Source organism: Daphnia pulex, chromosome 10, assembly GCF_021134715.1.
Source record: "Daphnia pulex isolate KAP4 chromosome 10, ASM2113471v1".
Classification (NCBI taxonomy): Eukaryota; Metazoa; Arthropoda; class Branchiopoda; order Diplostraca; family Daphniidae; genus Daphnia; species Daphnia pulex.
This window is the reverse complement of record NC_060026.1, coordinates 3,014,975-3,034,517: the sequence shown is the minus strand read 5'-3', so window position 1 is coordinate 3,034,517 and position 19,543 is coordinate 3,014,975. Positions and strand designations below refer to the sequence as shown.

Here is a 19,543-nt window from a genome sequence, read left to right as displayed (position 1 = left end):
CATAAAACACCTAGCGGCAGAGACGCGCAACTGCAGACGACCAATGCAGACGAAAAAGTTCCCCATTCCGCGAACTTCTTGGATGGCTTGAGGTTGGCTAGAAACGGTCATAGAGCTCATTAGCTTGTTTTAAGCTCAACTATTTAATTTGATTACAGTCATGTCACTGCTTATTCTATCTAACGAGGTTCTCCTTAAACACATTTTCACGTTTCTGGAGATACCAGACTTGTATAAACTGATGCATTCTTGCAGTCGACTCAGTATTCTTTTGCGCGATGCAAACCAGCTTTGGAAGAAAAAGTTTCAAGAAAGGTGAGTGATTGTGTGTGACGTTGGTAATATTTTGTGTCTGATTTGTTTCTACAAAATGTGTGTTGCCCACTCCAATAGATGGCCCAAAATTTGTTTACGTGAACAAAAAGGACGTGTAGTTAACTGGCTGGACAGGATGAATCTACGACTAAGGATCATAAGAGTAGTCAAAGAAGAAGTTGGGAGCATGTCTGCTCTTTGTTATCCTGAAAGTACTGAAATATATACACCTGAAAATGTCGTTAAAACATTAACAACTGGTGACTACCCTTATCTTGTATTCATTGACGATGAACTTACACGACTGAAGTTTAACCCACCAGAGGAATTGTGAGTCTAAATAGTTTCTTCCTTCACATGCAAATTCTAACAAACATGTGGTTTTCTATTTCAGGGCAGATGATTTGACTTTCACCTATTACGCCAGACACTTGTACACAAAAGTCAGGATGTGTCTACTAGAGAAGAAGTGGTTGAACTTTATGCGCCAACCAGAATCAAAGAAATCTTTACTTGAGGGTGCCCTGCTTGTCTCTGAATGGATCAACATGGACTTCCGGGAGATTCACAGTTCAAGTGACAGTGATCTGATGATTGACTGGATCGTTGACAGGGTGAAATTTCTCCTTGGCGAAACGAGAAACTATTCATTTCAAGGTGCAGACGTACAACCCACTGAAAGAGAGATTTTGACCACCATCAGCCGAGTGTTATTTCATGAAGAGGAAATGAAAATGCTTCTTATATATGTAGACGACGAAGTTAACGGCCGCGATCATTATGTTGCCTGTGGTTGTTTTACCCCCGGAACTTATTCTGTTGACCTAGTATTTTTTTTCATTTTGTTCTTGAGACAAACACTTCTTACCAATTGCTTGTTCTCGACATTTCATAGGTTCTTGTATCCGATGCGAGAATAGGCCATAACAACATTTTTTGCGTCATCTATCAAGAAGTGGCCAAGAGGATGGGTATTTTGTGTGAACCGGTATTCTGCTACAAGGACCATAGATTCTACAAAAGAGTGGTACTTCGATGGAAGGAATATCCAGAGTAATGCGCTTTTTTAGAAATTTACCCCTTTAAATTGTGATTTTCATGTATCTCATTGCTTGTACAGGCAAGCAGAAGGTTACACTTACATTGACATGTATAGGAAAGGCGTCTTGCAACGTCTCGATGCCAGTCGTCGCCTCGGCCCTGTTTACGGTTACTTTGACGATGAAGAGTATTACGATGTTGATGTTGATTCACCTGTTGTCCCGGCGGAAGAGGTTTTCCAGGAAATGCTTCGTCTTTTGCTTGAAGAGGACAGTAGGCTTTGTCATTTAAATCACGGGTACACTAAGCCGTACATAGTGTACCCGACATCAAGTCTATGTCGACTTGCGTGTGCAATTTCCCCCTCGTCGACTAAGTTGGTTAAAACATATGCAACTTTTTGCGAAAAGAAACACATCCAATTTGGTGATGCCATTCGACTGTGCCAGGTATCATGATGTTAGAATGAAAGAAAATGTCTAACAGTTAATAATTTTCTTTTTTTAATTTCTCAGGAGCGAAGAATTTCCTGCAGTAAATTACACAAACTCTTAAATGAACACAGAAACAAACTAGCGGAGGTAACCTGAATTCCTCTAAACATATCGCTGTTTTATTTATTTTTGTTTTATTTTGTGTTTGATTTATTGATATTTGTTGTTGTAGAAGGTTGTTTACAATCGTTCTCCGTCCATCAAATACGCGATTGGCCTTGTCATGATCTACAACGATGATGCAAAAAGCTATTTGCGTAAAAGAGCTTGTGTTATTATTTCATGGGATATGAAATGCAAAGGATATTATTCCGGTATGTACGGAAAACCAGTTGCCAATTTGGATCAGCCATTTTACAATATCCTGTTGGATGATAGGTTCCCCGAATATGTCCCTGAAGGTACATTCCTGCAATTGATTTTTTCTTTAATCTTACTTATTCTGTTATTTCTTATTGGTAATAGAGAAACTGGAGCTTCATCGCAATCCCGAGTCCACTAGTGTAAATAATGGGAACCTTGGAATGCATTTCTCCAAATTTGATGGTCGCATTTACGTACCAAACCCTATGTCTCAATCTCGTTTTCCCGACGATGAGGCCTTTGCACGATCTCTGGTTGGAACAATGTGATTTTTGTTTCTCTATTTATGGTTTCGTATTAACTCATTCGTACTCTCCTCGGTTTAAATTGTTTGTGTTAATTTGGAGTTTTTGCTCGAGTTTTTGTAAGAAAACACGGATAGTTTTGTAATACGGATAAATAAGATAAACGATTTGAATTGTTACCCCATCTATGATTCGAATTCAAACCATTAGGTTTGCTTATTTACATATTTTTCTCGACTGCGTGGTCTGCTTAATGTCTGTCTGTTAGGTGCCATGGGCTGTAGACATTTCTGGTGTTGGTTATTTTAATCTATTTTTGCATGGATACCAACGATGTCCAAATATTGTAATTTATAATTTTAGTAAAAATGACAAGGAGGTCGATTAGACTTTTGGTTGCGACGTTAATATTCGGCACAGCAATCCTTTTTGGCATTTTCTCGATTGCTTCAAACAAAAGTAAGTAACAGATTCTATAGGCACTTAATTCATGGCAAGTCTTTATTTCAAAATCCATTCTTTTAGATGCCCAAAGTCAAGATTTTACCAAAGAGTCATACCTAGAGATGAAGAATGAATTGATTAAAATGAAAAACGAGAATCTCAAGCTTAAAGTTCAAGTCAACCAACAATATGAGCAGCCAGAGATCAACTTAGATGCACCCATTGTACCCAGTGATCAGCTTAAACCCTGTGCCAAAGTAAATATTAAATCAACACAAAATCTGTTGCTTGCTAAATTTGCTCTATTGTTTCAGGATGCTAGTATTCTTGTGAAACGCTGTGAAATCATTCATGTTGCTATTGTATGTGCTGGTTATGATGCTTCAAGAGCAGTCTCTACCCTAATCAAATCCTTGCTTTTTTACCGCAAGAATCCCATTCACCTTCATTTTATAGCTGATGCCATTGCCGAAAACATTTTGAAAACACTATTTCAAACATGGGATATTCCCCATAGTATGTGCAAAATTTCAAATGATGGTTTAAAGTGTTTACTTAACTTTTCCATATTTTAGTGAATTACAGTTTTTACTCAGCTGATGAACTAACTTCCGATGTAGCTTGGATTCCAAACAAACACTATTCTGGTGTTTATGGGCTCCTGAAACTTACGCTGCCCAAAGTTCTGCCTCAATCTGTGGACAAAGTCATAGTCTTTGATTGCGATGTCACCTTTTCAGCTGACATTGCAGATCTCTGGGCAGTTATCTCATCCTTCTCGTCCAGTCAGGTAAAAACAACTGCCTAACTTTGTACTAATGTATAATGACGACCATTTTCTTGCGATATCAGGCAATTGGACTTGTCGAGAATCAAAGTGACTGGTACTTGGGGAAATTGTGGAAAAACTATGAGCCATGGCCAGCCCTAGGCAGAGGGTAACAACATTTTACCAAGAAATTTTTTTTATTTTATTTAACGTTTAAAATTTTGAAACAGATTCAATACTGGAGTGATTGCGATGGACTTGAAAAAATTACGTTCGTTAAATTGGAATCAGCTATGGTTGCTGACGGCTGAAAAGGATCTAGTCAGTCATTATTTCACATCACTTGCTGATCAGGATATTTTTAATGCTGTACTTTTCCAAGAGCCACATCTCGTATATCGCCTCCCTTGCCAGTACAATGTCCAATTATCTGATAATACGCGATCTGAATCATGTTACAGTGAAGTCGCCGATTTGAAGGTAACATTTTTGAATTCTACTTATTAGTTAAAAATTCCATTTCCAATTTTTTTTCACTTTCAGATTATTCACTGGAACTCTCCGAAGAAATTAAAAGTCAAGAACAAACACAGCGACTTTTTCCGTAATTTTTACTACACTTTTGTTGGTTTTGATGGAAACTTTCTCCGACGACAGCTTTTTCATTGTAACGATTCCGGATTTAACCAATCATCCGTCGATGATCTTCCGGTATGTCATCGCTACATTTATTTTCCAACGTTTCAATGTAAAGAATTGAATCAATAGGTGGAAGATGATGCTTGCTACGAGGTCCGTAAAGCTCGTGATGCCAAATACCGAACGCATCTCTTTTATTTGTCTTATGATGCTGGTAAAATAGACGACAACGACATCACCTGGGTAGCACAGTTGTCACTTGACAGGCTGCAAATGATTGAACCCCTTTGTCGATTATGGGAAGGTAAACCCCTACAATAAAATTTGATTCAAATTGATCGCTTCTAATTACAATTCATTTAAAATTAGGACCAATAAGTCTCGCTCTTTACTTGTCTGACACGGAAGCCGATCAGTTCCATTCGTTTGTCACGGAATCGCACTACCTGAATTCCAGGACCAATATCGGTTATCACGTCGTTTATAAACAAGGAGTAAGTGAACTTGTGTTGAATTAAATCTGAAATATTGTTCGCACCTTTTAAACAATTTATTCAACAGAGTTTGTATCCAGTCAATTTATTGAGGAACGTGGCTCTGGAACAGGCCAGCACGCCATTCGTCTTCCTCTGTGATATAGATTTCTTGCCCATGCCGAATCTCTACAATACATTGAAAAAAGCTGTCCAGTCGCTCAAAGTGGCCACCGAAAATAAGGTACTATACATAGATGGCGTGAGTGGTGACCACCTGCAATGCTATAAAAACTTGGTGTGTCTTGGAAGACGATAAAAATAACAACTACTAAAAAAAGAAAAAAAACTTAAAAAGAAAAAAGATGTTGTTTAATGATGTTTCCAACAAGGCTTTGGTGGTTCCAGCTTTTGAAAGTCAACGGTATCAGACCAAAGTGCCCCGTACCAAAGCTGAGGTAATTGCCGCTCTGGACATGGGCGACCTGTTGACCTTTCGTTACCACGACTGGGCCCTAGGACACGCAGCCACCAACTTTCCCATGTGGAGGACGGCCACTATTCCTTACAAAGTAAAATAAATTAAATCTTTTTGTTTTCTTTTTTTTCCTTTTTTTATTTGCTTTAATTTATAGTTTACGTACAGAATTAGTTTAAAAGGACTTGGAAATATCTCTTTGTATTTTTATCCTGATAAGATTTGACGTGTGGTTATCATTAAAGAAATAGCGGGTGGGGTAAACCCAGTATAAACTATTTCAATGGAATTGATAAATTTATTTCACAGATTAAATGGGAACCAAATTTCGAGCCTTACGTTGTGGTGCGACGGGACGTGACACGCTACGATCCCCGATTCCTGGGTTTCGGTTGGAACAAGGTCTCGCATTCGATGGAATTACACGCCCAGCACTACGAGTTCCAAGTCTTGCCCAACGCGTTTATCGTCCACTTACCTCATTCGCCCAGCGTCGACATTTCCAAATATCGAGGCTCCTCCCAGTATCGAAAGTAAGTCCACCAATTCAGTTCAACTTTCCTCGGGGTGTTGGTATGAATTTTAAATTTGAAATGAATTCACGACACGCAGGTGCTCCGAATCTCTGAAATCGGAATTCATCGTCGATTTGAAGAAGCGCTACTCCGATTTTAGTTTCAAATAGCTTTTTCAAGACTTTTGTTGTTTGTGTGTAATCGGGATCCTTCTTCTTCTTGATGATTACCCCCCAAAGAAATATACAAATCTCCGTTTTCTACAAGTTCGTTTTCCAGTTGAGGTTCAAAAGTCCCTTGGACTGATGGCCCCGGAGTTGGGGGGTCGCAGAGGAAGAGGAGGCTACGATTCGCCGATGAGACGGGATGATGAATGGGCGTATTTCGATCTCAAACCACCAGAGTCGTTGGTTTATTCTCTTTTTTTTTATATTTTTCTTGTAAAAATTAACTGTCGGGAGGAAAAAAAAAAGGCTGAGGAAGTCGATATCTTATAACCGAATAGGAAACGGAAAAGGGGCGTTGACTAGTTTTTATACATGGGGGGGGAGTCCTTCCTTCTTCCTTTTCAGATTTTGTAGAAAAGAAAAAGAAAATATTAAGAACTCAACCAACTACTAGACTGCGTTGCTGCTGTTGCTGCCGTTATATATATCGTCGTCGTAGGATGGCGGTTGAGTGTGTTATCAATATCCGGCATCCGCTTTCATCTCTATTGTGTGTGTGCCCCCCTCCGGCTTCAGATTTTGTCCAGGACGGATAAGGATGCGTTAGTTAAAAGGAAAACAACATACAAACACCCCAACAGTTATCGAATCCATTGTATCCGCTTCTCATCATTGCAACAAGAGTTTTCGGTTCGCTGTTGCCAGACGATCTCGAATTAAATTGCAATATCTTTTATTCTGGTCATTTTTTAAATAAAAAAAAGTAATTAATTTCATCATCTTTTTTTTTATTTGGTTTAAATTGTCCCTCCAAAACAACACACAAAGAACTCTCTCGAGAGAGTCGAAACAGGACGGAAAAGTGTAATCATTCCCTTCCGGCCCCTTTTGCTTTAACTTTTTCTTTCTTCTTATCCACTACACATTTACTACTCCTCTATAATTCAATTATATATATACCCCCCTCTCTTTATATCTTTCGAATATAAACATATATTCGTAGTTACAATTTGATTCCCAATTTTTTCGGGGTTTTGGGAAGATGGTTGCCAACTTCCTCCGCTTCTTATTCCCCCCCCTAAAAGCGAAACGACCTGTTGAGGATTGAACAACACAAAAGGGGGAAAAAATGGGCGAGCCAACAACTCCCCTCTTCTTCTTGTCTTATTACTGACAAACAAAAATCCCCTCTCTCTCCTCTTTTTACTTGGGGGCCGGAAATACCATCTCGTCTAACTCTCCACAGGCTACCACTTCTTCTTCTTCCTTTCATTCCCCCCTCTCTTTAAAAGAACCTTTTTTTCCAGTTTCGTATTTTATTTGGTTTTCTATTTCCTTTGTGTGTCTTTTTTTCTTCTTCTTCTTCTGCTTGGCCAACTCTTTTCGCTCTCACACGATTTTCTATTTTGCACAATCTTTTTTCGTGGTTGACACTTGTTTAAAGAAGAAACCTGTGTTGACTTGGATGGCCGAAAATGTTCATCCGTGAAATGGGCCAATTTTTCGGGGGTTTGAAAAAATTAAAATCGCCTCAAGAAAATTTATTTTTCTCCATTTTTAGTTATTGTCTAGAAAAAGAAAGAAAGAAAAATCTTGGTATTATTTTTTGAACGTGTGTGTAATTAAGTGGGCGGAGTCACAAAGATGATGATTGCTCCGGAATATAAGGTCCCCTCGAGAGTTGTTGGTCATGTCCGTTGGCCTGCAGGTGCCGCGCCGTAAAAGAAGAAGAAGAAAAACTATCCGGTAAAGCCACAAGAGTGGAGGTAATTCACGAAGGGGGTCATTTACATAAAAAGGAACAGAAAAAAGTGACTTTTTTCAGTTTCCTTTAGGCCCTGGAGCGGTTGGGGGTCAAGCCTAGAGGTCGCGGATGTACAGGCAGCACTAACAATCATTTGGCAGTCATTGTCCGGCCTTCTTATATATATAAAAGATGATGATGATGACTGTAGAAGAAGATGCTCAAGGGTTTTTGGTTGTTGTTGTTGTACCTGGAGGGGTAGATGTGAAACCTCAGGAAAAGTTTTAGTGACCCTCGAGGGTGAGGGGAGAATTCACACCCTCTTTTTTTTTTACCTTTTTTATAATTAAAGCCGTAGGGCAAGGCTACCGAAGTTGTTGCATCATGGAGAAACAATCACGACGAGAGTCTAATGACATTGAACCACCACCAGCAGCCCCTCTCCCAACATGTTTTTGCATCTGACAAGATTTATATCCTAAAACCAAGATGGCGTCCAACGGTTTCCACATCTTGAATGTCGTCGGTGTCAACTTACACACACACACACAAAAAGGGAGCCACTTGTTGGGAGGGTGAGCAGCAACAACCACCACCATCTTTTTATTTTTAAGGGGGTGCCGATTGCTATCTCTAACGTTCTTTTTTCTACGCGTCTTTTTTTTTCAAAAACAGAATAAGAAAAAGGTAACCGGATCTTTTTCTCATGTGTTCTTCCCCCCCTAGGAAGCGTCGGGACGCTGAACACATAATGTGTGTGTGATTGACTCGTCTGGAAAACACGAGGAAGAAATGTAAGGCGCATTTTCGTTATACTTTAGTGTGTGTGGGGAGAACATTTTTTAGAAAAATATCAAATTACAGAAGAGAAAAAATCTTTCTTTGGGTCATTACGTATAGATCACGACGACGTCAGAGAGAGGGGTGAGAGCACCTGATGCAGACGAAAGTTTCAGATTACTTTCGTCTGCTACTCCTTGCGGTGGTCAATGAGAGAAGTTCATTTCGAAGAAGCCCAACCAGAAGAAAAGGGGTGGAATTCTATAGGGGGTAGTAAGGTGTGCAACCCAATCTTGAAATTCCATTTTTTCTCCCAACCACGTGAATTAAGAATATTTTAAATATTCATATCAAAATTTTCGCGATTTAAAAAAAAATCCCTCTACCGGATAAAGAAAGAAAAAAATTGACGGAAGAGGGTGGTAAAAAGTAGGGTTGGGGGCGGATACTTGAACCGCCTGTTGCTCCTCCAATCATCGCACGGTCGCCATTTCCCTTTTGGTGGTGGTGGTTTCCCCCCCTCACTAGGGGTCACATGTCTGGACAGAGAGGGTGGGAAATTGTAAGAAGGGGGGACCATTTTTAGGTTGGGAAAATAAAAGGAAACGAAAAATCATTTGCTGCGGCGCGTTCAAAGCGTCTCGACGCCTTTTCACGGCGCTCCTCCAAGTTTTATATATTTTATCCCAAGTGTGTTTTCCAAGTGTGTGTGTGTGCCCAACTCTGGACTTTTTAATAATTTTCTTTTCTCTGAACAAAGTGAAATTTTATATATTTCGTGTGACATTTAATTCAGCCACCAAAATGAATAACGACATTCCCGTTGTATCGTCAGCCTTCAACCGTGTGGTAAGTTTCATCATCTTTTCTTGACAAAAAAACAAAATTACGCTTCCGGTGCGGATCACGCGCGCTCGGGAGTCGCGCCAACGGATTTCCGGTCTCTTTTTTTATTTTATATCTTACTTTCTCGTTTCCTCGAGTTCAAGGAAGAATGAGGGGGTTGTGTTGTTCCATCCGGTTGTTACGACAAGAAAATTTGGAGGGAAAATTTAAATTTTTTCAAATTTTTTGAGCGAGCGCGCGTCATTTAAAAATGTTTTCTATAAATAGGTTTTTTTGAATTTGGTCATTTTTGTGTCAGTGGGGTATTTTTGGGTGTCCTCGTGGGGTTATGGATGTGCATTACGTTATTTTACACATGTTTTTTAGTTTCTTTCGGCTGTGACATGTAAAACTGGGAAAATGTCCAAAATGCTTTTTTGAAAATGGCGCGCGGGGAAGGCGATTGTTTTTGTTATTACTGTCGTTTTGGCGGCGGCGGGACTTTCAAGTCCCCAACTTATGAGCTAACAAATTCCTCGACAACATTTGCGACGCCAAAAAAGTGTGAAAAAAGAATTTCGCCATTTAAAAATAAATTGAAATTAATTTATTTTAAAAGTTGTTTTGGTGGATCAAAAAGGTTAACGAGAGAAATTTCGCTAGAGGGCACTCAATTTTTATCGGGAAAATTAGTCAAAACACATTTTTTTTTTTCTTTTTTAATGTTTTATAATTAGTCGTGTGTTAAAAATACTAACGAGATAAATTTATTCCACACAGTGTGGAATGACCAAGGGGCAAACAATTTAAAAAATAAAAATTGGACATGAAACGACATAGTCGGGATTTTCTGCCAAGTTATTTTTGCTTTTGTTTTGTATTTCCCCTTTCACCCCGTTCGCGTCTCTCTGTATATTTATTTCTATACTTGAGGAGCATGCCGAGATATTTTGTGCGTTTGTTTGTTTTTGGAATTTTTCTTTTGTTTTTGGGACCGTTTCTTAAAAATAGCCGGACACGATGTGTTAACGCCCAAGGAAATAGACGCTAGTGACTCCCGAAATAATCCGCACACACACACTGGCGAATAGGAATGCAGCCTTCGCAATCTCTGTTGAGAAAATAAATTCTATGCGCCATCTATTGGCAGAAATTTACCGAAATCCTTTTTTAAAAAACCGAAAAAACATGAAAACAGGTTGTCATTTCCGGTCTTTCGTCAAAAAATGTTTGATATGATATCACACAGTCGACATATTTCAACATTATAATCCCGACCGAGACTGGACTCTTGTCGTCTGTTTTTCTTTTTTTCCCGAAATGATAACAGTTCTCGAAATAAAAAATTCCATTTTATATCAATAAAAAATATAAATAATTTCATACGGACATTCGTTCGGGCGAGTCACGGGCGACTAATTCCGTTTGTTGTGCACATCTTGTGGACGTTTCAGTTCAGTAAATTTGAGCTTCGTTTTTTCCCGCTTCACATATCCCCGTTGGCTATGGGTCTATCGTACCACAGACTCTTCTTTTTTTTTCACGTAACATTTTTTGTTTGGCGGACGCCACAATTTCCCATACATCCGCTACATTCCATCCACTTGTGTTTGTTGGTATTTTTCTTTTCGGACGCTGATTCGACATTTTTTTTTCTTCTCCCGAAAATCTTTACGGGAAAGGTTTTTGAACCCTAGAGGATTATTATCCCGCTAAACAACAAAAGAAGAAGAAGAACATGTTTTTGTTGGTAGTACGTGTGCGCATGTAGCTCGTGCTATCAGATATTTTACACGAGATAAAAACCGGTCCTCTCCATGCGCACTGAAACCATTTTCGGAAGTTCCATTAAGGAAAATAAAAAGAAACATTAACATATGCGCGATATAAAAGTTGGAGGAGAATAAGTCATCACCGGTTGTGTTGGCAAGGGCCAACAAGTTTTTCTAAATTTTCATTTTCTGGTTAGAAATGAAATAAAACAAAGTTCATCGGACCAAATAAGTTTTCAATCAGCTGATGAAGTGGGTTTGATGAGGGACTATTGTGAGAGAAAATGACGCCCTTGAAAAATTAAGAACGACATGTGTATAATTTTTGGCAAAAGGAATTGAAAAGGGATGATTATTAAAAGCTCCATGACGCAAATCGGCTGGGGGTTTGTTCCTTTCTGTCTTCCAAATCCCTTCACACACAGAGAGAAAAACTTGTTGGCTTCTTTCCCGAACTTCCTGTGTCTCTCTCTCTCCTTTTTTTTTCTCCCGTCTGCTGTACACACACGCGTGATGTCGAAACTCACGAAAGTAAAAAAGAATATGACTTCGACCTTTGCACACACACACACTACTAGTGAGCTCTTCCTGTTTCATTTACGGGAAGTTCAAATTTAAACTGCGGAACATTGTTTGGAAAAAGAAATCATAAAAATGGCGTTTTGTGACAAAAATTAAATTTCAAGTTAGTCGATTAAAGATAATTCAGATTCCCTTTAAAGAAAAGACGGAAATACACGACAGGATCTGTTGATGCTGACGTCATGATCGCCATCTTGGTAGTAGTAACTCCTCCCATTTTCTTTTTAATTCCTTCCAAAACTTTCCACCGCTAGATGTCTCTCTAGTCAATGTGTGTCCAAGTGGTTTCTAGTGTGTGTGGCCACCCCAATCGGAGGAATCTCCCGTTTCCTCTCACTTGGAAGAAACCCACCCACCCACCACCCAGCCCTTTGGGGCATTCATTTTCCTCCCCTCTCACATCCACACGGATAAGTCTTGGACTCGTCCAAGAAACAGAAGGGAAACAGACGTCGTCTCAGTTGCAAGTTTCGTTTCGTACAGTTGTTCACCGTGTGTGTCTGTGTCTGTGTGTGTTTGACTTGTGAGTGTGTGTGTGTGTTTGGATATTTCTTTATTATTTCCGTCGTCCGGATTTCACACACACATTTATAAAACTTGTATATTCAAATTAATTGTGACGTGAATTTCATCGATTTTGACGCTGGGTAAGTTTTCTTCAAATTATTTTGGTGGAATGCACTTGTCAGTATTCGCGTGGGTTCCAATGGCGGAAGTGATGCAATTGATGAGTATGGTTCGAATTTCCCCTTTTTTGATCCGCATTACACACACATAGTGGGGGGGGGAGGAGGAGGTGATTATCATCTGATTACGTCTGATGACGCACTTGTTTACCACCATCTCCTTTATTTGAACAAAATCTGATAAAAATAAAGTAGCAAAAACAAATTTTGGATCCGGTTCAGTTGTTAATACAACAGCTGATAGAAACGGTTTATTTTTCTGCACGAAACTTCCGGCTTCCGCATCGTCGTAAGACACCCGTTTTCTTTTATCGCGTGACGATTTCACGCATCCTTGCACTTGCTCTTCTTTCCATACCATATGTTTTTTTCTTTTCTTTTTTGGTATACACCTTTAAGTGTAGCAGAACCCGGAAGTTAACGTGAGTCTCCACTCCATGTCGGGAGTAGTTTGAAACATTTCCGGGTTCCAACGGTTTCACTTTGAGACATTTTCTCTCTTCCGGATATTATTTTTGGGTGAAATATTTTCTCTCTCTCCCAGATGGTCTCTGCTGTCTTGTGACTGGCGCTCCAGAATCCCGCACGCGGTCCTTCCGCCCGACCGAACTCTCTTTCGTGTGTGTGTGTGGCTTAAAGTGGGTCGCGTCATTGGACTCTGGTAATGTCCATAGGGATGAATTTAGCTCGGAGGTAAAGGTAGTACTAGTCCAGCTTCTTCCAAGTGAGAAAAAAGAAACGGACAGATATATATCGTGCGGTTATTTTTTTTTAAAAACAACATCTGCGGTCGCATCTTCACGCGGAAGAAGAAGCTGAAACCGTCAGGTGCCAAAAGGAGATCACACACCTGTGTGCGTAGAGATGCCGGAAACCCTCACGGCCAATCATAACTGTTTGGCCTTGCTGAAATTTTTCAAAATGGCGTCAGATCAACAAATGTGTTTTTGTTCCCGGAAGAGATTTCTGGATGAATAGAGATGCTGTGTAGAAACTGTACACCTTACGGTGTGTGTTCCATCTCACAGGTGCGCGTTCACACACAGACGCCCTGCAGTGTGATTGGATTTATTTTTCACGAGACGGAGAGGAAGACGCGTTCACTGACCTGACCTCGTCGTCGGGGATGAAAGGAAGCATTTCCTTTTCTCCATATTTGGTTTTGCTAGCCCTGCCTCTTCTTTACTATTTGATTCCATCATTTTCTTTTCTTATTTCTGGCCCCTCTAGGCGATTGGGTCTTGTTTCAAATGTTGACCTTGCCCTTTTTCTCTTGGCGCTCTTTTTTGGTCAGAGGAGGAGGAGGTGGAAGTTGATCCGCCACGGGGCATTCGACGACTTTCAAAAAAATTTTCTTTAAAAGGTTCAAACAAGAAAAGAATGGTTTTCTATCCCCCCCCCCCTTCAACTTCCTGTCTCTCCTTTTTCGACAACAGCGTTGACAATTTTTGTGAATAATAATTTTTCAATTTTTGCGTACCCTTCCTACTATGCCCACATTTGGTTCGTAAGTGTCCGCCCCCAAAAGACCTTCAAGATTCAGGGGGGGAGAGCAAAAATTTTGACGGAATAAAATTTTTCTGATCAAAAGTTTCACCTGTGAGGATAATTTATTTCAGTTGCAACAGGTTGGGAGAGAAAAAAATTAAAGTTGATGGAAATCTCGAAAGAAGAACCGGAGGCTAAAAGGCGGATGGGGAGGGAGAGGAAATGTTTTTCTCCCATCCCCCTCTCCTTTACCACTTCTCTTTTAAAAGAAAAGCCCCGCGGACACATCCGCAATCATAAAAGAAGAGGATGGAAAAAAAGATTTTTTTTTTTTTCGTCTAACCGGTTTTTCTTCAGCGGTTGAATATTCAAAAAAATAAAAACATCCGTGTATGTTTTATTTAAATTTTGTCTGTGTTTAATTTCGATCTCGTATATGAAATGACACAACGTTGAAGGCCATCTTTGAAAACATTTCTTCAGGTGTTTCTTGTCTGCTCTTTCACCTTTTCCTCCTTCCCTTCCCCGCTCTTTTTCAGGTAGAAAAAGATCGGAACTCGGAAGCCGGAGGGCAAACCTTCATCCTTTTTTTTTTTCTTATACACATTGCTCAAGTTTTCGTTGTTGTATCCGCCATTTTTATTTTTATTTTACTTTAGACCCCCCCCATAATTTCCTTCTTGGAATTTCTTTTGTGCAAAGTTTTAGTTTAAAAAAAATCTAAATTTCAAGGTACACAGACGATAGTTCCGGTTAAACTCAATTTAACATTGAAACAAATCAAAACACACACACAACTTGTTTTGTGTGTCTAGAGCAGGTTCATTAAGACCACCCTACTACCACCTAACCCCACCCACAATAATGTTCTTATAAGGAGTCGTGGCCACTCGCCAGAATTATTATTAAAAGAGATTTTTGGGAGGAGAAATGCAACGAACCGACGAAAAGAATGTTGTATTTCTTTTTATCAATTATAATGTGTGTGTGTGCTCCGGCGGATGAAACCGGTTCAATCCGAAATAGGAAGAAAATGATTTCATGTGCTCGCGCGCTGACAAGTGTCATCCCATTTTTGATGATGAGATTTCTCTCCGTATGTCTGGCGCCATTTTGACGCATTTTTATTTTTCAAAAAACCAGAACGGTAGCAACGGGTCATCTCTTTGGACACCGACCTCCGCTTCTCCTTCTTCCGTGCACCACCAGCCTTTCATCTTAGCTCCGCCTCCGGCTGGAACAGCCTCACACGGCAATCATCATCATCATCACAATAGCAGCAACAGCAGTAATAATACCAACGGCAGTACAAGCACTGGCTCTCCTATGAAAGTGCCCGTCAAACCACCGCCTCTCAAGTCCCTTCCGGTAATTTTTTCTTATACATTTTTGTCTTTATTTTATTTATTTATTTCTACTTTTCTTCAATATATTACAGCCTTTGTCTGGATACGGTGGCGGCCAAACCGTTCCGCTCTCTCCTTCCGGCCTGGCAGTCAGCATGGCAGACCGGCTTCCTCTTCCGCACCTGACGTTGCCGTTCAGCCCGGATATTCTTTGGCGCTATCCGACCCAATTTTCAGCTCTAACTTCGTCGTCACCCGCCTCAGGTGGTCCAGGCAGTGGCTCGTCGTCCTCGGCTGGACATCACCACCACCAACAACAACCTTCTTCACCTCATCTTGACGTCAAACCTCACCTGCCAGGTGCCCTAGGTAACTATTTTATACAGTCTAGCTCTCTTCCATGGAAATTTCTATAAATTTTTGTTTCAATTTAAAAGGTCCAGATCCCCGTACATGGGCCCGCGAGGATGTCGTCACGTTCCTGCGCTGGTGCGAGCGCGAATTTGACCTTCCTGGTCTCGATCTCGACAAATTCCAGATGAATGGTACGTGGAAAACCTTATTTTTCTTTTGGTTTTTGTTTGTTTTTATTTGAATAATGAGCCCACCAGTTTGGTTATATCAATTTAAAAAAAAAAGAAAAACAAGTGGGGATTTCCAAAGAAAAGACGAAATAGACATTGGACGCCATCTAGCGGTCAAAATGTGAAACTAAACTTTTATATTTTATACAGGCAAAGCATTGTGTTTGCTTAACAAATCCGACATTGCCGAGAGAGCGCCCGGATCTGGAGACGTGGTCCACAATGCGTTGCAATTACTTTTGCGTGATGCTCCTTACACTGGCCGAGTGCCCAGCAGCCCTTTGACTCCTCATCCTCACACGGCCCATCAGCAGCATTTGCTTTCTCACGCCCTGGCCGCCGCTGCCGCTCACCAACAACAGCAGCAACAACAGCAACAACAACAGAATTCCTCGTCTTCCGGCTCGAATTCCGGCGGTAATAATGGCGGTGGCAGTCATCTGCTTTCGCCTCCCAATTCAGCGCGGACTCCCACGTCGGCGTCTGGATGGCCTTCGGCCAATCAGCTGTTTTCTTCTGCCGATTTCCATAGCCTGGGCCATTTGATTCAACAGACCAACTCTGTGACGCTCAGTCCGGCACCTTCGGTCTCGGACGGAAGCGGCAACAGCCAGGGAGGCAGCCCGTCTCACGCGGAACAATCTGCAGCTGCTGCGGCCGCCGCTGCCGCCATGGCCGCTCAGGCCCACATCAATTTTTACACGCAGGCTCTTGCCCAGGCGCACAATCAAGCTCAAGCGGCTGCCGCCAACAACGCCCACCACCACCACAGCAATCAGGCTGGATCCAACTCCGGAAGCCAGTCGGATTCGGAAGAAAACGACAGCGTTCAAGACAATAGCCCGGCTCGATCGCCGGCCCCATCGACTCCGATCCATTTGGTGCCTCCGCCCATGTCACCACTTGCCACGACGTTTAGCTCTGCGGCCTCGTCTAAAAACATGGATAAAGACCCGCTGGCCACGACGCCTGACCGGAATGGAGGAGGAGGCGGAGGAGATGGACTGGATTCGGGATCAAATGGTCGCCTACTTTGGGACTTTCTTCAGCAGCTGCTCAATGATCCATCGCAGCGCTATTCGCACTATATCGCTTGGAAAAATCGAGAAACGGGTGTTTTTAAGATAACCGACCCGGCCGGACTGGCCCGTCTTTGGGGCATTCAAAAGAATCACCCGTCCATGAATTATGACAAGATGTCTCGCGCTTTGCGCTATTATTACCGCGTCAATATTTTACGCAAAGTCCAGGGAGAACGTCATTGCTACCAGTAAGCCTTTCCCATTTATCCTCATCATCCAGCGGAATTTATTTAACCAAAACATTTTCTCTTTTAGATTTCTCCGGAATCCAATTGAGCTCAAAAGCATCAAAAACATTTCTTTGCTACGCCACCAAATGGCTGCGGCGGCGGCTGCGGCCGCTACGACGACGACAGCAACAACAACAACGGCGTCGGGTTCTTCCGGTTCATCGACGGCGTCTAGCGGTAAAATGGCCGACAGTACGGACGCTTCTTTGGAGCGCTACTCGCCGTCTAGCAGCTGTAACGCTCCCGATCAAGACTTTGACGCCGAACCTCGGCGATTCGCCAACAACAACAACAACGAACAGGATCCGGAAGACAACGACTGCGACATGCCGACCGATTTGAGCATGGAGCGACGCGGAATCAACGGTACCAATCCCTACCTGACGTCCATCAAGACGGAAAACATGGCCTCGTGATTACATCGAGTTTAAAAACTAAAAAATTAAAAAAGTATAGGACGTAGTTGTTTAGTGTGTGTGCAATCACAGTGCCTTAAAACAACTCCAAGATGGCCAGCAAGCAACAAAACACAGGACTGACATTTATTTACCATTGATGATATTCCAAAAGGTTATTTTGGGAGAAGGATCCAAATTAGTTTGGTGGCGTCTTTCCTCATAATTATCCAATTTGAGAAAAAAGAATTTGGGGGAATTTAACTGAGTTAAACATTTGACCAACGACGTGCCAGTGGCGTTAGTAGGTTTTCTTTGGAACCACTTTCGTTTCATCCAATCGTTTAAAAAATTAACGAGAAAAACAAAAATTACAAAAAAAAAATTTGAATTATAATTAATTTCTTTTGCGCGTGTCGATTATATATGAAAATAATTATTTGTGAAAAACTCTACCCTGTATCCTCAAATGCTCTGCTCAGACTCGTTGAAAAAAGATTGAACTCACGCTGAAATTTTGTCTCGATTTAAATTGTAAAACCCACCCACCACCAACACCCTCTTGTTAATGGGATTTAGAGAAAAAGACAACAAATGACAATTAATTTTTTTTTTTAATTTTCACAAACAATTTTTCCCACTCTCCTGTGATGTGAACGATATCATCGACTTCCAAAAGAAAAATCGAATGCTGTTTAGATATTTTTCTTTTCATTAAACAAACAAATTTGTTCATTCCCCTCACCCCCTCTTAACTCACTCACCCCCATTTGTATTTCGAGGTGATATTATTAATTAACTATATCCAATGATTCGAAACTCTCAAAGCAGCGAAAGTAGTAGTAATTTGAGAGATGAATTAAGAAATGTTTTTTGTTTTGTGGACTCGCAATTATCTTGTTTGGAATTTCCCCCTCCCAGAAACGTAATATTTTTGTGCGCAAATGTTTTTTTTTTTTGTTTTGGTTCCCCGATGGCAATAATAAATTGTAATTTTTTTAGAGCTGGAAGATTATTGCCACCACCCGACTTCACAATGGCTTCAGAGTTATAGTGCCCCACCATCATTTTCGCTCATGTTTGAAATAATTGTATCCCCAATTAAGAGAGATCCCTCCCAAGTTCAATTTTTCAGTTCAAAAAAATTGCCCCTCCCCTCCCCCATATTCTTTCGTGAATATAAATTCATAAATGTTTGAATGCAGACGAGAAATTAAAAATTTGAAATTATTTGTTGACGACACGGCAAAAGTGTGCAGGGATATTTGGATAGGAAGTGAAAAACACTTTATGCCGGTTTCATTTTGTTGTGTAATGTGCTTGTGTGTAATCGATGGAAAACAAAGTAATATTCTGTGGAGATTAAAGAAAATGAGAAATCAATTATCCAAGTGCTATTTGTTGTTTTCCTTTTGTGGTTGTTGGAATAAATACATTTCATGTAAATAAAGTTTTTTGAAACGTTATACATATAACGCGATTTTTCGTTCATTAAAAAGCTAATGGCCATTGCGAATTTCCGCCATGATTTTCCCCAATTAACCTAGAAACTAAGAAAGTGTGAATAGTAGATATGTCGTGTAAAGGATGAAATTTACCGTAAGCCAGGTAAAGTTCATTCGGGCATTCCACTAGACTGGTTTTTATTACTGTCGATTTTTTTGTCCAATAAAAAGTTAACGCAGTGAAACACTTGTAAAAGAATAAACAGCATATTATAGTTAAGATTACGAGATTACTGCTGACTATAGGACTTTGACTTGAACAGGTGTAAAAGTGGTCGTTTCTGTTGCCAGTGAATTACATCTGTCAAGGCCAATCTATTAGTCACGATCGACGATACCCATTACTTTTAGGTTCATCCTTTTTTTCAGACCGCTAATTCCGGTAATAAGGAGAGACCCCGATCTCGATTCTTTAACTACGGCCATTGTTTTCAATTTAGTCTGGAAGATTCGTCCGAGTTGAGGGTTAATTTCTCCGATGCATATATTTCGTACATTTTATAAAACAATGTTAGGTGTGTATGTAAAAAGAGCGTGAATAAGTCTCTTTTTAAACTCTGTACGAGTTGATTTGAACGAGT

General features: G+C 40.6%; 3 protein-coding genes across 5 annotated transcripts; all 3 read left to right on the top strand.

Moving 5' to 3' along the window:
* The first annotated feature begins 45 nt into the window (after nt 1-45).
* Nucleotides 46-2,637, top strand: LOC124205242 (F-box only protein 21-like). The gene is made up of 8 exons (XM_046602626.1): nt 46-315; nt 394-645; nt 710-1,142; nt 1,211-1,368; nt 1,436-1,805; nt 1,872-1,937; nt 2,023-2,251; nt 2,316-2,637. Exons 1-8 carry the CDS (start codon nt 161-163, stop codon nt 2,480-2,482), a joined length of 1,830 nt encoding a protein of 609 aa, XP_046458582.1. The 5' UTR covers nt 46-160; the 3' UTR covers nt 2,483-2,637.
* A 72-nt stretch (nt 2,638-2,709) lies between these two features.
* On the top strand, nt 2,710-6,042 carry LOC124205240 (LARGE xylosyl- and glucuronyltransferase 2-like). The gene is made up of 13 exons (XM_046602625.1): nt 2,710-2,917; nt 2,984-3,159; nt 3,217-3,418; nt 3,478-3,692; nt 3,755-3,840; nt 3,902-4,151; nt 4,215-4,382; nt 4,440-4,614; nt 4,680-4,804; nt 4,872-5,027; nt 5,176-5,355; nt 5,571-5,794; nt 5,874-6,042. Exons 1-13 carry the CDS (start codon nt 2,827-2,829, stop codon nt 5,944-5,946), a joined length of 2,121 nt encoding a protein of 706 aa, XP_046458581.1. The 5' UTR covers nt 2,710-2,826; the 3' UTR covers nt 5,947-6,042.
* Nucleotides 6,043-8,772: 2,730 nt separating this feature from the next.
* On the top strand, nt 8,773-17,590 carry LOC124205239 (ets DNA-binding protein pokkuri-like). 3 transcript variants are annotated; one of them, XM_046602622.1, is made up of 6 exons: nt 8,773-9,316; nt 14,964-15,188; nt 15,259-15,535; nt 15,604-15,711; nt 15,901-17,020; nt 17,088-17,590. In XM_046602622.1, exons 1-6 carry the CDS (start codon nt 9,272-9,274, stop codon nt 17,476-17,478), a joined length of 2,166 nt encoding a protein of 721 aa, XP_046458578.1. In that variant the 5' UTR covers nt 8,773-9,271; the 3' UTR covers nt 17,479-17,590. The 3 variants fall into 3 exon arrangements, with proteins under 3 accessions (XP_046458578.1, XP_046458579.1, XP_046458580.1); XM_046602623.1 differs by lacking the exon at nt 8,773-9,316 and adding an exon at nt 12,067-12,293; XM_046602624.1 differs by lacking the exon at nt 8,773-9,316 and adding an exon at nt 12,457-12,618.
* The last annotated feature ends 1,953 nt before the right edge of the window (nt 17,591-19,543 follow it).

Bases quoted from the DNA above. Each gene is read 5' to 3' on its own strand.
- LOC124205242 (XM_046602626.1), top strand. From the start codon at position 161: ATGTCACTGCTTATTCTATCTAACGAGGTTCTCCTTAAACACATTTTC. The intron at 1,143-1,210 runs GTATTTTTTTTC...GACATTTCATAG, and splicing joins GAACTTATTCTGTTGACCTA to GTTCTTGTATCCGATGCGAG. The intron at 1,369-1,435 runs GTAATGCGCTTT...TTGCTTGTACAG, and splicing joins CGATGGAAGGAATATCCAGA to GCAAGCAGAAGGTTACACTT.
- LOC124205240 (XM_046602625.1), top strand. From the start codon at position 2,827: ATGACAAGGAGGTCGATTAGACTTTTGGTTGCGACGTTAATATTCGGC. The intron at 3,419-3,477 runs GTATGTGCAAAA...TCCATATTTTAG, and splicing joins AACATGGGATATTCCCCATA to TGAATTACAGTTTTTACTCA. The intron at 3,693-3,754 runs GTAAAAACAACT...TTGCGATATCAG, and splicing joins CATCCTTCTCGTCCAGTCAG to GCAATTGGACTTGTCGAGAA.
- LOC124205239 (XM_046602622.1), top strand. From the start codon at position 9,272: ATGAATAACGACATTCCCGTTGTATCGTCAGCCTTCAACCGTGTG. The intron at 15,189-15,258 runs GTAATTTTTTCT...AATATATTACAG, and splicing joins CGCCTCTCAAGTCCCTTCCG to CCTTTGTCTGGATACGGTGG. The intron at 15,712-15,900 runs GTACGTGGAAAA...TATTTTATACAG, and splicing joins CGACAAATTCCAGATGAATG to GCAAAGCATTGTGTTTGCTT.